This window comes from Canis aureus, chromosome 27, assembly GCF_053574225.1.
Source record: "Canis aureus isolate CA01 chromosome 27, VMU_Caureus_v.1.0, whole genome shotgun sequence".
Lineage (NCBI taxonomy): Eukaryota > Metazoa > Chordata > Mammalia > Carnivora > Canidae > Canis > Canis aureus.
The window spans coordinates 47,283,310-47,296,730 of NC_135637.1; the positions used below are offsets into that span (position 1 = coordinate 47,283,310).

The 13,421-nt window shown below is 48.9% G+C and overlaps 1 protein-coding gene and 1 long non-coding RNA gene across 2 annotated transcripts; both read left to right on the forward strand.

The window, feature by feature from the left end:
* Positions 1–1,713: 1,713 nt before the first annotated feature.
* LOC144299584 (uncharacterized) lies at positions 1,714–2,890 on the forward strand. Its single transcript, XR_013366273.1, has 3 exons — positions 1,714–1,793; positions 2,033–2,173; positions 2,709–2,890. It is a non-coding gene; the product is annotated as an uncharacterized LOC144299584 (long non-coding RNA).
* Positions 2,891–2,909: 19 nt separating this feature from the next.
* On the forward strand, positions 2,910–7,941 carry LOC144299585 (melanoma antigen preferentially expressed in tumors-like). Its single transcript, XM_077875000.1, has 3 exons — positions 2,910–3,674; positions 6,975–7,274; positions 7,692–7,941. Exons 1-3 carry the CDS (start codon positions 3,643–3,645, stop codon positions 7,846–7,848), a joined length of 489 nt encoding a protein of 162 aa, XP_077731126.1. The 5' UTR covers positions 2,910–3,642; the 3' UTR covers positions 7,849–7,941.
* Positions 7,942–13,421: the final 5,480 nt, after the last annotated feature.

The window sequence follows — 13,421 nt, forward strand, 5'->3', positions numbered from 1 at the left end:
TACTCGGCATGAGGCCTACCTAAAAAGAAAACAACAAGACACAAAACCAAAAAAAAAAAAAAAAAAAAAAAAAAACCATCCCCCTAAGAAACGAAAACCCCATCAAAGTCTTTTATTTGAATACTTGCAGAGCCATCCTTCACTGAGACAGGATTTGCTCTTCTTGCCCTCTTCTCCAGTTTCTCCCCTTGTGTGTAACTGGGGCTATGTTCCAGCATAACAGAGCAGGAGATGCGCTCAGGCTGAGAAGGCAGATGAAGGTACTACACCCTAAGGAGGCTGAACGACCTAACCAGCAAGTACCAGCTTGGGGACCGTGTTTGGGACTGTATTATAGGTGCTTGATAAAGGAGAGGGGGATTCAGATTGGGTAGGGTGAATTTACTGCTTTGGGAGTATTCTTCTGAGATACAAGGTTTGACATTCTGTCAGGGACCGCAGGAGTTTGTGTGAACTTGCTACAAGGATGGCTTCTAGAAGCATGAAAGGAAGCTACGGCCCGTGCTCAGTGAGGTTGAAATTGCTGGACCCCTGACAGATGGCAGCTGAAGGCTAAACTGCTCAGGGATTGTGAAGCTGGGATACATATGATGACTTTCTAAGGTAAGAAAACCCAAGCAAATGGATATATTCCACAGGAAGCACCGACAAACACATCATTTACCAAGGCTCTAGGAATATGCTGATGAGAGGGACAGCAGCGTCGTTAAACAGTTCAGTGGTGGGGTACGTGCATAGGCCAGTGCTGACAAACAGTAAGAGTGGCTGTCATAGAAACGGATGACAGGACCCTGCAGCACTTGAGGTCAGGCGGTGGCATTGAACCATCAGAGGCCAGGTTTACACCATTTACTGTGAGCCATGAGGTTGGAGTGGCAGCCAAGGCACCAACCCACAAAGGGTTCCAGAAATGGTTTGAAGAGCCCAGTGTTTTTCGTACAAAATGGAAGGTCAGCCACCAGGAGTAGTACTCTTATTATCAAAAGAAATCAAGGCTGGATGATGGGAGGCTGAAGACGGCTCAATACAAAGGCATGATCCCTTGCCAAGTTCTAGTCAGTGTTCAGGCCTGGGACTGTCTAGTCTTTGAAGAGGAGGCCAGGTCCCCAGAACAAAGGACCATGTATGTATGGCAAGGGGATAAATATTCTTCCAGGAATTTTCGTACAGTTATTCAGCATATCTTTTACCTGTAGCTGTGCAATAAGTTACCCCAAAACTTAGTAGCATAATTGACTATTTTTGTTATCTCACGTGGTTTCTGTGGGTCAAAAATCTAGTTAAAGCTTAGCCAGATAGTGCTGGCTCATGGTGTCTCTGAGAATGCACACAAGATGTGGGTTGGGGCTGTAGTCATTTGAAGGTTGAGCTGAGCCTGGGATGTCCACTTCCAAGGCAGCTTACTCACATGCACAAGCAGGGGGAGCAGCAGGCTCCCTGCTGAACAGAGAGCCTGATGTGGGGCTTGACCCCAAGACCCTGGGATCATGACTTGGGCCACCCCGGTGCCCGGCCAGTAAGTTTTTGACCAGAGGCCTCAATTCCTTGCCTCATGGATGTTTCCATAAGGCTACTTGGGTGTTTCCATGACGTGAAAGCAAGTGATCCAGGGGAAGCAAAGCGGAAGTCACAATGCCTTTTATGACCTAACGTTGGAAGTCACACATTGTAATTGTCACAGATTGTCACAGGTCTGCCTTACTCAGTGAGGCAGGGGACTTCACAAGGGAATGACTGAATACCAGGAGGCTAGAATCATTGTGGCCATTTGGGAGGCTGCCTACCACATTTGGGTAAATGTAAATAAACAAGGGGGATTGGACTCTAGGAGTAATTTGAGGAGTGGACTGGGGAAGGGGGAATATACCAAGAATTTTAATATTGTTGGATGTAGGGTCAGAGTTAACATTAGTTTCTGGATATACAAAACATAATCGTGGCTCACTGTTAGGATGGGGCCTATGGGGAGCCAAATAAATAGAATCCCAGGTCAGGATCCAGCTCACAATGGTAACCGTGTGACATTACTCAGTTTGCAGATGTGTAATGGAATAGAATGTTTGAAAATCCATGCAGAACACACATTGCGTCTTTCATTTGTAGGATCAGAACTATCATGATTGTGGAGGCCAAGTGGAGGCCTCTGTACCTGTTTCCATCCCTGGTCAAAATAGTAAGTATAAAACAATATCACAATCTAGGAGGAATGACGGATATTTTTATTACTCTTTTGTTGTTTTGTTTTGTTTGGTGTTTTTTTTATTCCTTTGTTTTTAAAAAAGATTTTATTTATTCACATGAGACAGAGAGAGAGGGGTAGAGACATAGGCAGAGGGAGGAGAAGCAGGCTCCATGCAGGGAGTCCAATGTGGGACTGGATCCTGGGACCCCAGGATCACTCCCTGACCCTAAGACAAATGCTCAACTACTGAGCCACCCAGGCATCCCTAATTTTATTCCTCTTAAGGATATAAAGGATTCAAGTGATGGTCCTTGTCATATTTCCATTTAATTCACCTGTCTACCCCTGCAGAAACCAGATTCATCCTGGAGGTTGGCCGAAATTTCCATAAATTCACCCAGATAGTAGCCCCAACTGAGGCTGCTATGCCAGATGTAGTCTCTTCGCTCAAGCCAGATTCATGACTTCTCAGGTACATGGTATACAAACATTAGTTGGCAAATGTGTTTCTTTCTATCCCTATCAGATACCGTTTGGATTCACATGGAGCAGACAACAGTATGCATTTCCCATTGCTCCAGGGTTGTACCTTTCCAGTCTGTCATAGTTCACGTACCACCTGGGTATCTGAAGAACATTGTGCCGATTTGCTCCTCTGATAGCTTGTCAATGGAGTTAGATTACAGGAAATGTCTGGCACATTGGAAGCCTTGGTAGGAAACGTGCATTCCATTGTTGGAGAAGATGCCTGTGAAGATTCGATTATCTGCCACATGAGAACAATTTTGAGTGCCCCAACAGTTGGGGACATGCTGGGTCCTATCATCCAAAGTAAAACATGAGTTATACCACTTGAATCTCCTGCAGAGAAGGAAGCACAATGCCTGAGAGGACTTTTCAGGTTTTGGAGACAACATATTCCACATCTCAGAACACTCTCTGCCTTGTATACCAGGTGACACAAAAGACTGCCACTTAAAAAAAAAAAAAGGTTTTATTTGTTAAAGAAGGAGAGCACAGGGCAGGAGCAGAGGGAGAGGGAGAAGCAGGTTCCCTGCTGAGCACGGATCCCAACACAGGGCACGATCCCAGGACATTGAGATCACAACCTGAGCCAAAGTTCCCAACGCAGGGCTCCATTCTAGGACGTTGAGATCACGACCTGACCAAAGTCAGACTCTTAACTGACTGAACCCAAAAAGACTTCGACTTTTGAGTGTATCCCAGAATAGGAAAGTTCTCTGCAGAGCAGCAGAGTCTAAGCTGCAGTTGAAAGCAGCCTTGTTACTTGGGCATAAGACTGAGCAGATCTCAGAAGATTGGGTGTATCATGGGTAGGGAACGATACCTTCCAGGAGTCTGGAGCAAACCCATGCTGTCCACAGAGGTGGCTCGGATATGTTTCATAAAGCCGTTCCTGTAATGCTGCTGGGCCCTGGTGGAAGACCGTTGGACATGACATGACCGCATGCCCAGAACTGCATCTTGTGAGGTAAGTTCTGTCAAACCCACCAAGTGATAACGTTGGTTAGGTTCCACAACTATCCACTGGTGAGCGGAGGAGTCCCACAGAGTTAGAAGCCACGGCTGCCACCTGAAGACTTTATCCTCTTTGTGTCTGGCACCGAGTTGGCAAGCAAAGAAGCCCCCATTCTTGGTTGGAGTGAATGACCCAGGTTAGGAAAGGATAGGGCTGCTTTTAAACCGGGACATAGAAGGACGCCTGGGTGGCTCAGCAGTTAAGCACCTGCCTTCAGCTCATGGCGTGATCCTGCACTTCTTGGATCAAGTCCCACATCGGGCTCCCCGAGGGAAATCTTCTCCCTCTGCCTCTGTCTCTGCCTCTCTTTCTGTGTCTCTCATGAATAAATAAATAAAATCGGAAAAAAAATTAAAACCAGGGCATAAAGAGCAATAAGTTTGACTCCCAGGAGATTCATCCAAGACCCTCTTGGTATTCCCTTGCCCCGTTGTGACAGTAAAAAGACAAGTGCCACAACCCTTGCCAAAAGAGGCCTGGTGAGCTGGGGCTCAGAAATTTTAGAGATGAAGGTGTGAGGAAGGCCACCTGGCAACTTAGCGAGGAGGACAGCAGAGTTTGTAGGGACCTTGAGGGGAATCTGCAACAAATAATGCAGGGAGGACAAGATGAGTATCCATCATAGCCCAAGACCAGCTGCAGTGGCCAAGGCCATCATTTACTCACTGGTCTTCCTCTTCTGAGTCTTCCCCAGGATTAGAGGCCACTGGAATCTCAGGGGCGACCCTTCCCACATAGGTGAAGTGCATTCAGGCGGTGCACGTGGTCAGTTGGCCAGCAATAGATCCTGGATTTTGTGGAGGAGAAGAGGAGTGACCCATTGTTGGCTGCACTCAGAAGCCAGAGGCCTCATCTCCTCCTACCTGCTGGGCAGAGGCCCGAGGCCTTGGGCTGAGAATCTCCACAAAGGGAGAAAGCAGAAGTCAGTGTGACAAGTAGACTGTGCTTAAACAGCCACCTCAACTACAGAGGGAGGTTGATGAGGATCGTTCAGGTGCAGGTGCGCATCGGGGAGATGCTTAGTGGCTTCAGGTGGGAGCAGCTGTAGGTGGGAATGGCTCCTCCTCAGAAAGGCATTTGGGAGGAAGGCTGACAGGCTGAGGGGGAGGGGAATGGAGGTCGCCTCAGAGTGTGGGAGTTCTCACTGCCGACCTTTGGAGAACCTCTTTTCTGTGTCCTCTGCAGCCATCAGTAGGATATACATCCCTCATGAGGAGTCAAGTAGTTGGACTGACTTTTTTGCTGAGTGAGAGGGGCATGAGGGAGGGGCAAGGGCAGAGACACCCCTCTGGGTTCCAGGCATGTGGCTCTTCTTGGGCTGTTCCTTCAGAGAAATGGGACATTTCAGAAGCACAGGGGAGGGTTCACACACAGCCACTTCTGCAGCAAGGGCCCTCCTGCTTCCGAGGAGCTCTGCCATCAGAACAGTTGGTGGTTGTGACAGGGGCCTGGTGTGCCCTCCTGTCCTGCCTGCTCCATAAGCTGCCTCCCGGGCCTCAGCTCTGAGCAGGTGCCCCTTCCTGCTCATACATAAGTGGAGCATGCTCAGTTGGGTCATAGTCCAGTGTTTTGGTGGTTCTAAATGCTCATGTACCAAACCTGCCCCAGCGCATTCCCCTTGTGCCCCACAGAAGAGCAGCCTGCCATGGGATGTGAGGGCTGAGCACTGCTCCAGGGAGCAGCAGAGCAGTCGGGGTGGGAAGTAGAGGAAGGTCGGGCCCGGGTGTGGATTGCTGGCCGTGGTGGTGGTGGAGGTAAACGCATGTGGTTGTAGAGCCTCCTCGAGTACCACAGTGCTGGCGGGTGGCTCTGGCCCTCGCCTGGGGCCCTGCCTGCAGCTGTTGCTCCTGAGGCCTCGTGGGTTCTGCAATTGATTTCTGATTTCACCACCTGTATAGGCTTAGGTGTTGGCTTCTGTAGTCTGCACACTAGTTTCCCAATCCACCTTTTTCAGATTCTAAAAGTTGGCTTTTCTTGAAGAGGGGGCTAATTCATTCTCCTTGACTTTCTGGTCTTAGCTATTCCTTTACTTCATTTAGGGTTTCAGGAGGCAGCTGAGAGCACTCAGGCTCAGTTGTCCATGTGTCATCAGAAGTTCACTGAGAGATTCTCAAATGTGTCAGTCTGCTCTTGTTCCTAGAAGAAATGCTTTGTGATTCTGTTCAAAGAACACCAATTAGTTCTTCTTAGTAATGTTTTAGTAACGACCTTTGTATCTACTTATACTTGAGATGGTACATTTTTTTTTAATTTTTATTTATTTATGATAGTCACAGAGAGAGAGAGAGGCGCAGAGACACAGGCAGAGGGAGAAGCAGGCTCCATGCACCGGGAGCCCGATGTGGGATTCGATCCCGGGTCTCCAGGATCACGCCCTGGGCCAAAGGCAGGCGCCAAACCGCTGCGCCACCCAGGGATCCCGAGATGGTACATTTTAAAGAAGATTTATTTACTTGAGATAGGACAAGCGGGGAAAGAAGGGCAGAGGGAGAAGCAGACTCCTCGCTGAGTGCAGGGAGCCCCATTCGGGGCTCAATCCCAAGACCCTGGGATCATGACCTGAGCTGAAGGCAGCCGCAGAGCTGAGCCACCCAGGCACCCCACGATGGTGCTTTAATGTTCCCTTCTCTTGTCTTTTTCTGACATTTTATGTCAAAAATTCACTAGCCCCATAAGAGGGGTTTTTTATGTCTTTTTGATTTTTTAAAAATAATTTTCTCGTCTCTGAATTGCTCTGAGCTTGGTAGAATGTGAATAGGAACGTATTCCATAGAGCAGGAAGGAGGACAGATCTGAACTTGTGGAAAGTTGCCGTTACTGTTTTAGAAGCTCTGCTTGCCAGAGAAGGCAAACAAAACCTCAGGACCCGACCTCTTACCACTGGACTGGGGTAAGAGATGGGTTATTCTGTCCGGCTCCTTGAAATCACCTTGGAGATGGTGATGATCTTTGGGAAAGTTCAGGAAATTAGGTTTGGAACAATTTATACTCTCTGAAGTCCAATAAAGAATGGAGATGAAGCCATAATTGTTTTCCTTCACTTAGCTGGTATTAAGGGACACTGGGTGAACCTAGCAGAGAAAGAGCTGAAGATTTAGGACTAGAAGTTGTAGGATGGCAGGAGAGGTGGAGGACCGCCTAGGGTCTCACTTCCTGCTAAGATGGGTGGTTGAGGCTGAGTGTCCTGTGCCAACAGGAGGAGGCTGAGCACTGTGAAAATCTACTTAGGCTTTTCCCTTAACCTTGTGCCAGGTTGGTGGAGATGAGTGGACAAGACCCTCTCAATCTCTTGGATCTTGCAGCACAGAGCCTGCGGAATGAGAAGGCCTCAGCTGTACGTGACCTGGGAGAGCTCCCTGTCGGCCTTTTCCCAACTCTGTCCACAGCAGCCTTTGATGGGGGACACACGAAGACTGTGACAGCAATGGTGCAGGCCTGGCCCTTTCCCTGCCTCCGTCTGGGACCGTTAAGAGATCAGTCAAGAACTCAAGACCTCTTGGAAGCCGTCCTGGATGGGCTGGAATTGGTTCCTCCTAAGGCTGTTTGGCCCAGGTAACTGGAGAGATGGGGTGCTGGTAGGGGCACAGTGAATTGCAGAAGTGGGAGCTGGATTCAGGGATGTGGAGTCCAAGCATGTGCTAGCCTCTCCTGGTGGTGCAGCATCTGTCATCATGAGGCCCTGAGGCCATTGTCAGAGTCCCTCCGTGAAGAGAGTCCTGGCATAGTTCAGAGCTGATCATGCTACTGAGGTGGTTAAGAGTGTGGCTGGGTTCCTGGGTGGTATCCCGGCAACGTATAATGTGGGGAAGCAAGGAGGGCACCTAGAAGGCGTAGTGGACGGCAGAGGGCAGGGCTGCTGGTTGGCACAGTGGTGGGTCCCCAGGGTCTGCCGCTGCTGCTGGTCTCCTGCCGGCCCCGCTCTACAGGCCTGAAATTCCTCATGTCTGCTCTCCTCCTCATTCCCCACAGGAGATCAAAGCTGAAGGTGCTGGATTTTACCCATGACGTTGAGCACTCCAACTGGGAGGAGTGCTCGGAGGCTACTCCTGCACCCTTTGTCATCACTCACATGCTAGAAGAGCCGGAGGCGGACAAGCTGACACCCAGTTACAAAGAACAGCCTTAGCATCACCGAGAACCCGAGGAAATACACAGAGACCTTTTCCTAGGTGGTTTGTTCGGCTTCTTCCACCTGTCTGGGTTCCCCTCGTACATACTCCAGAGAGTTGAGAAGAACCATGGCGGTCTGCGCCTCCACGGTCAGACACTGGTCATTGTCCAAGTGCCATTCCTCAGCCTTGTCGAGATCCTGGGGATGCTGGAGCTGGAGACCATCCGGGAGCTGAGGCTTCATTACAGGAGTACGTTCTGCTCCCGTTCTGACCTAATCCAGTTTTTTTTACCCGCGCAAGGGTAAATGAGCAACCTGGGCAACCTCCTCATGAACGACATCCCCTGGGATTTCCCTGCAGACTGTTTCTTTTTGCTGAGTCCACTGGGCCGCCTCTAGAAGCTCCATCTCATCTTTGGCTGTCTCTCGGGCCAGCTGCATAAGATGCTGAGTGAGTGTGCGACAAGTCCCTCTGAAGGGCCAGGGGCCAGGATCCCTGGAGTCGTCCCTGAACCCCGCTGCGTCGGAGCAGAGACAAGCCTGGATTTCCAATCCTGTGAGGCCGCAGAGTCACTGAGGACACAGACTGCAAGGCTGAGGTCTTGGACCAGCCAGTGGCTGTCGATTGCTATAGAAGAGAAAGATGCAGGTCTGAAATTGGCCTGTCATTCACTCTTTCATTCATTTTCACGCACTCAGTCCGTGCCAAGCAGACAGCTAAGAATGGATATGAAACTCTGACCAAACTCAGGGTCTCGTCTTCCTAGAGCTTATGTAGAGAAAGTGAACCAGGATGGTAGGTTGTCAGGGTGGTGTTTGAGGGAGGGAACTGCCCCCTCACCAATGTCTAAGCTCAGCTGATTTGATGAACTCCTTCCTCTCTTTTGTGTCTCACAGACTTCTCTGTAGCCTGCCCCCCCTACCCCCCCGAATACAGAGCTGTTCTCCTGGGGCCTGGTCTTTGAGTAAATAGAAGCATGGGGAACCATCTTCCCAAATTCTCCAGCCAGTAAAACCTATGCTTTACCATGTGTAGGAGCTATAGTTAAATTTCATTAATTCAGCCACACTTTGTGGAGCATGTGCGATAATTGTGTTGATGGGGCTTATTAGGAAGCTAAGGCTGAGAGGTGCCTGACTCCATAGTCTGCAAACAGAGAGGTCCCATGGCCAGCGGGGATGGGTTTCACTCCACACTCTGTGGTCTTAACCACTACAGAAGCCTGGCTCCCACCATGTGCATCCAGACTCGGGTAGGCATTGTGCCAATTTCTCAGGCCAGATTTCTGGATCTTTCCCAAATGTATCTAGTGGGACACTCGAGTTTCCAAGAAGTGACTGTGTGTGTCTGTCCACAATGGCCTGCAAAACCACTGGAGACGCTGGTGATCAATGGATGCAGGCTCATTGAGAATGACATCACCTACTTGTCCCAGAGCATTCGTGCCACCTGCATGAAGGAGTTGGTTCTCTGTGGCAATAACCTGTCCCACACGGTTCCTGGGCCCCTCCAGGTTCTGCTGGGGGAGGTGTCTGGCACTCTACAGCACCTGAACTTGTGCAGCTGCCGGCTGAAGGAAGCCCAGCTCCGAACCCTGCTTGCCTGCTCTGTGCTGCTGCTCGAGCCTCCCCTCGCTCGTGTTCTACGACAATGTCATCTCCACATCGGGCATCACGAACGTGCTTCAACAGTTAGGAGGGTTGAAGGAGCTGAAGCGTGTGCAGTCCCCTGTTCCTGCTGAATGTGTTGTATACTTGGATGAATACAGGTGGGGGAAGCTCAACAGAGTGGAACTTGCCCGGGTGCACGCCAAGTTGCAGGAAATGTTGCAACTACCCCAGCGGGCCGACATGGAGTCAACTAATTCTACCTCAGTGGCCTGACAATGAAAACGCACAGCTGACCTGATGGGGAAGAGGAGCAGCATCTGTCCTGGAGCTGTGGTTGTGGATTTCCCGGATGGTGTGGCTTCAAGGAAAACTATCAAAACAAGAAAACACAACCAACGCTCCAGTGGGGACTGCTGTTTCTGGATCCAGCTGGGGCTCAATTCTTCATGAAATCGACAAGCACTGGTCAAACATGGACACTGTGCAAGTGTTCTGATGCTGCGTATAAAAGGACAACTTCGCCTGACACTGGTACTTCTAGTCTGTTTACCCAGTTTCCCTTTCATTATGCTTCAGTATTCCCACTTTGAACAACACGCAGTTGGGTGAGTGAATTCTCAAAACATTAGTTTATAAAGTGAGGTCAATGAAATGTTCATCAAAGGAATAGGTGAACGTGATACGATCAACACGGAGCGTTCATTCAACTATTTATTCAAATATTTGTTGACTTCCTGTTTTGTTCAGAAACTGCTCTCACCGGGAAGACGGTGTAAACATTCGGGGTGTCTGCTCTCCAAGAACTTAGCTTTGAAAGAGGATGGGGCCCACTAAACCAAGTCAGCAGACCCGTAAGAAAGCTGGTTTCAAAGGAGCGCTGTAAGAATGACAGAAGGAATACCAGTCTGATGAGGGCTTATTGGAGTTAGGAGCACTATGAGATGATTGAGAATATGCATCAGTCTCTGCCCTCAGTTGCTGGCACAGAGCTCCTGAAACCTTGTCATTTCCTAAGTAATAACACTAGGAACATCCTCTGTTCCAGCATTTGGTCTTTGACCCCCATCCCTGACAGAGGGCTTTTGTTCTTTTAAGATTTTATTTATTCATGAGAGAGACAGAGAGAGAGAGAGAGGGGCAGAGACACAGGCAGAGAGAGAAGTAGGCTTCCGCCCAGGGAGCCCGATGTGGGACTGGATCCTGGGACACTAGGACCACGCCCTGGGCCAAAGGCAGGGTAACCCACTGAGCCACCCAGGAGTCCCCAGAGGGCTCTTGAAAGCTTTATAAATTCCCAAGTGATAAGGGTGCTAGGATCATCTTTTGTTCTAATGAGGTGGCTCAGGCTGTGCTCTCAGATGGCTCCCAGATGGGACTGGTCCCCAGAAAGATGAGGCCATGATTACGAGCTTGGAATTTTAGGCCCCATCCCTCATCTTCCAGAGCAGGGAAGAGGGGCTGGAAATGGAATGATTGATCATGCCTATGTGAGGAGACCTCCCTAAAACCCCAGTCATAGGGGATTTGGAGAGCTTCCACCTAGATGTACCCCAACACCACAAGGACAGAAACTCCTGCACGTCCTCCCCCCGCCAGGACTTCACCCTGTGTAAGTCTTCATCCGACTCTTCATCTGTATTGTTTGTCCTTTTATAACTGGTAAATGTGTTTTCCTGAGATCTGTGAGCCACTGTAGCAAATTACTCCAACCCGAGGGGGTGCTCATGGGAGCCTCTGATTTGCATCCAGATCAGACAAGTTGTATAACCTGGGGACTTAACTACTATTGGCATCTGAAGTAGGGCGGGGGCGGTCTTGTGGGACTGGGCGGGTAAGTTGGGATCCGCCACTATCTCCAGGTGGATGGTATCAGAGATGTGATGTGACTGAGTTCTCATTGCAGGGAAAAATCGCCTCACGCCTAAAGTGTCAGAAGTCACTTGTGTGAAGAGTAACGGAGACACAGGAGAGACTCCCAGCAGGGAAGCCCCAGGTTTTTCCCTTTGAAGGAGGTAGACAGAACTGGGGTTTTCCTTTATAGCCCCTATTCTTTTTGAGGGGGGTTGTGGTGGGGAAGATCAGGGAATTGAGGCTTCTGTGTGAACCTTCTGATGACTCATAGGTGAGTGTTGAGAAGCACCCAGATATGAGGAGAGCTGGGGACACCCCTCCCAGGCGGAGAAATGAGAGAGACGGTGAGAAGGAGTCAAGGAGATGGAGGCTTCACTTTGAGTAGTATGGATAGGTTAACAGTATTTTTCCAATCCAGGAACTTGGAATGTCTTTCCATTTATTTGTGTCTTTGAAAATTTCCTTCATCAGTGTTTATAATTTTCAGCATACGAGTCTTGCACCTCTTTTGGTTCCTAAGTATTTTATTCTTGCTGTTGTTATGGTAGATGGAATTGTTTTCTTAATTTCTTTTTTAGGTATTTCATTGTTAGTCTTTTGAAATGTCTCCAATTTTTAAATGTTGATTTTATATTGTGTAAGTTTACTGAATTTTAGTAGGTTTTTGTGGAAAGTCTTTACACTTTCCTACATATATGATCTTTCCACCTGTGAATAGATAATTTTACTTTTTTCTTTATGACTTCTATACCTTGTGTTTCTGTGTCTTGCCTGATTGCTCAGGCTAGGACTTCCAGAACAGTGTTGAGTAGCAGTAGTGAGAGTGGAGATCGTTGCCTTGTTCTTTCAGGTTTAACGCACTGGTTATATTAGCTGTAGAGTTTTCATAGATGGGCTTTATTGTGTTGAGGTTTTAGAAGTTTTACTGAACATGAGTTGGTGTTGAAGTTTGTCACATGTTCTGCGTCTGTTGAAATGATGATGATGTAATATTTGTGTCTCATTCTTTGTATTGTGTCTCACATTGATTTGCATTGATTTTGCATGTGTGAGGCCAACTTTGAATCCCAAGGATAAATCCCACTTGGTCAGGGTATAGGACTCTCTTGATGTGCTGTTGAATTTAGTTTGTTAGTACAGTTGACCCTTGAGAACAGCATGGTGGATACGGATGCCAACAGTGAGAAATCTGTATATAACTTTTGTCTTCCCCCAAAACGTAAGTACTAATGGCATACTATTGTGAGAAGCCTTACCGACAAGAATAACACATATTTTATGTTATATGTATGATATACTGTATTTATATAGTAAAGTAAACTAGAGAAAAGGAAATATTAAAAAAAATCACAAAGAAGAGAAAATAGGGGTGCTTGGGTGGCTCCTTCAGTTAAGAGTTCAACTCTTGATGTCGGCTCAGGTCTCAATCTCAGGGTCATGAGTTCAGGCCCTGCATTGGGCTCCACGCCCAATGGAGTCTACCTTCAAGGGTGTGGGGGCACCTGGATGATTCAGTTAAGCATCTGACTCTTGATTTCAACGTAGACCATACATGATCTCAGGGTCACGAATTCAAGCCCCAGTGTAGACTCCATGCTGGGCATAGAGCCTGCTTAAGATCCTCTCTCCCACTCCCTCCCGCAACTTGCCCACCTGCACTCTAATAAAAAAGAGAAGATAGGGTCAGGGTACTGTATACATACTTACGTGAGTGTACTGGCTCGTGACAGGAATGGTGGCCCCGAGATGGCCATGTCCTGCAGCCTGGTAGCCTTGGCTCATCAGTAGGTCACTGGGTGGGTCTAAAGGTGGCAGCAGTATCTTGGAGGTTCAGTATAGCTGCCCCATCTGCCTGCTGGTGTACCACAAGCCATGGTCAACAGCTACTGTAGCCAAACTTGAGTGTGCTGGCCTCCAGGAGGCCATGGGGCCAGGGCACCACTAGGAGGAGGAGTCCACACCCAGCCCAGGAGGGGCCCAAGGCCTGCAGTCACACCTACTGCATGGAGGACTTGGGAGGGATGAGGGCACCAGGGGTGTGGGGCTCTCTTTGCGGCACTGTCTCTGCCCTCTGGGCACTTTCTACTTTAGCCCAGCCTTCTACCTGCCAGCCCCAGGAGTTCAGC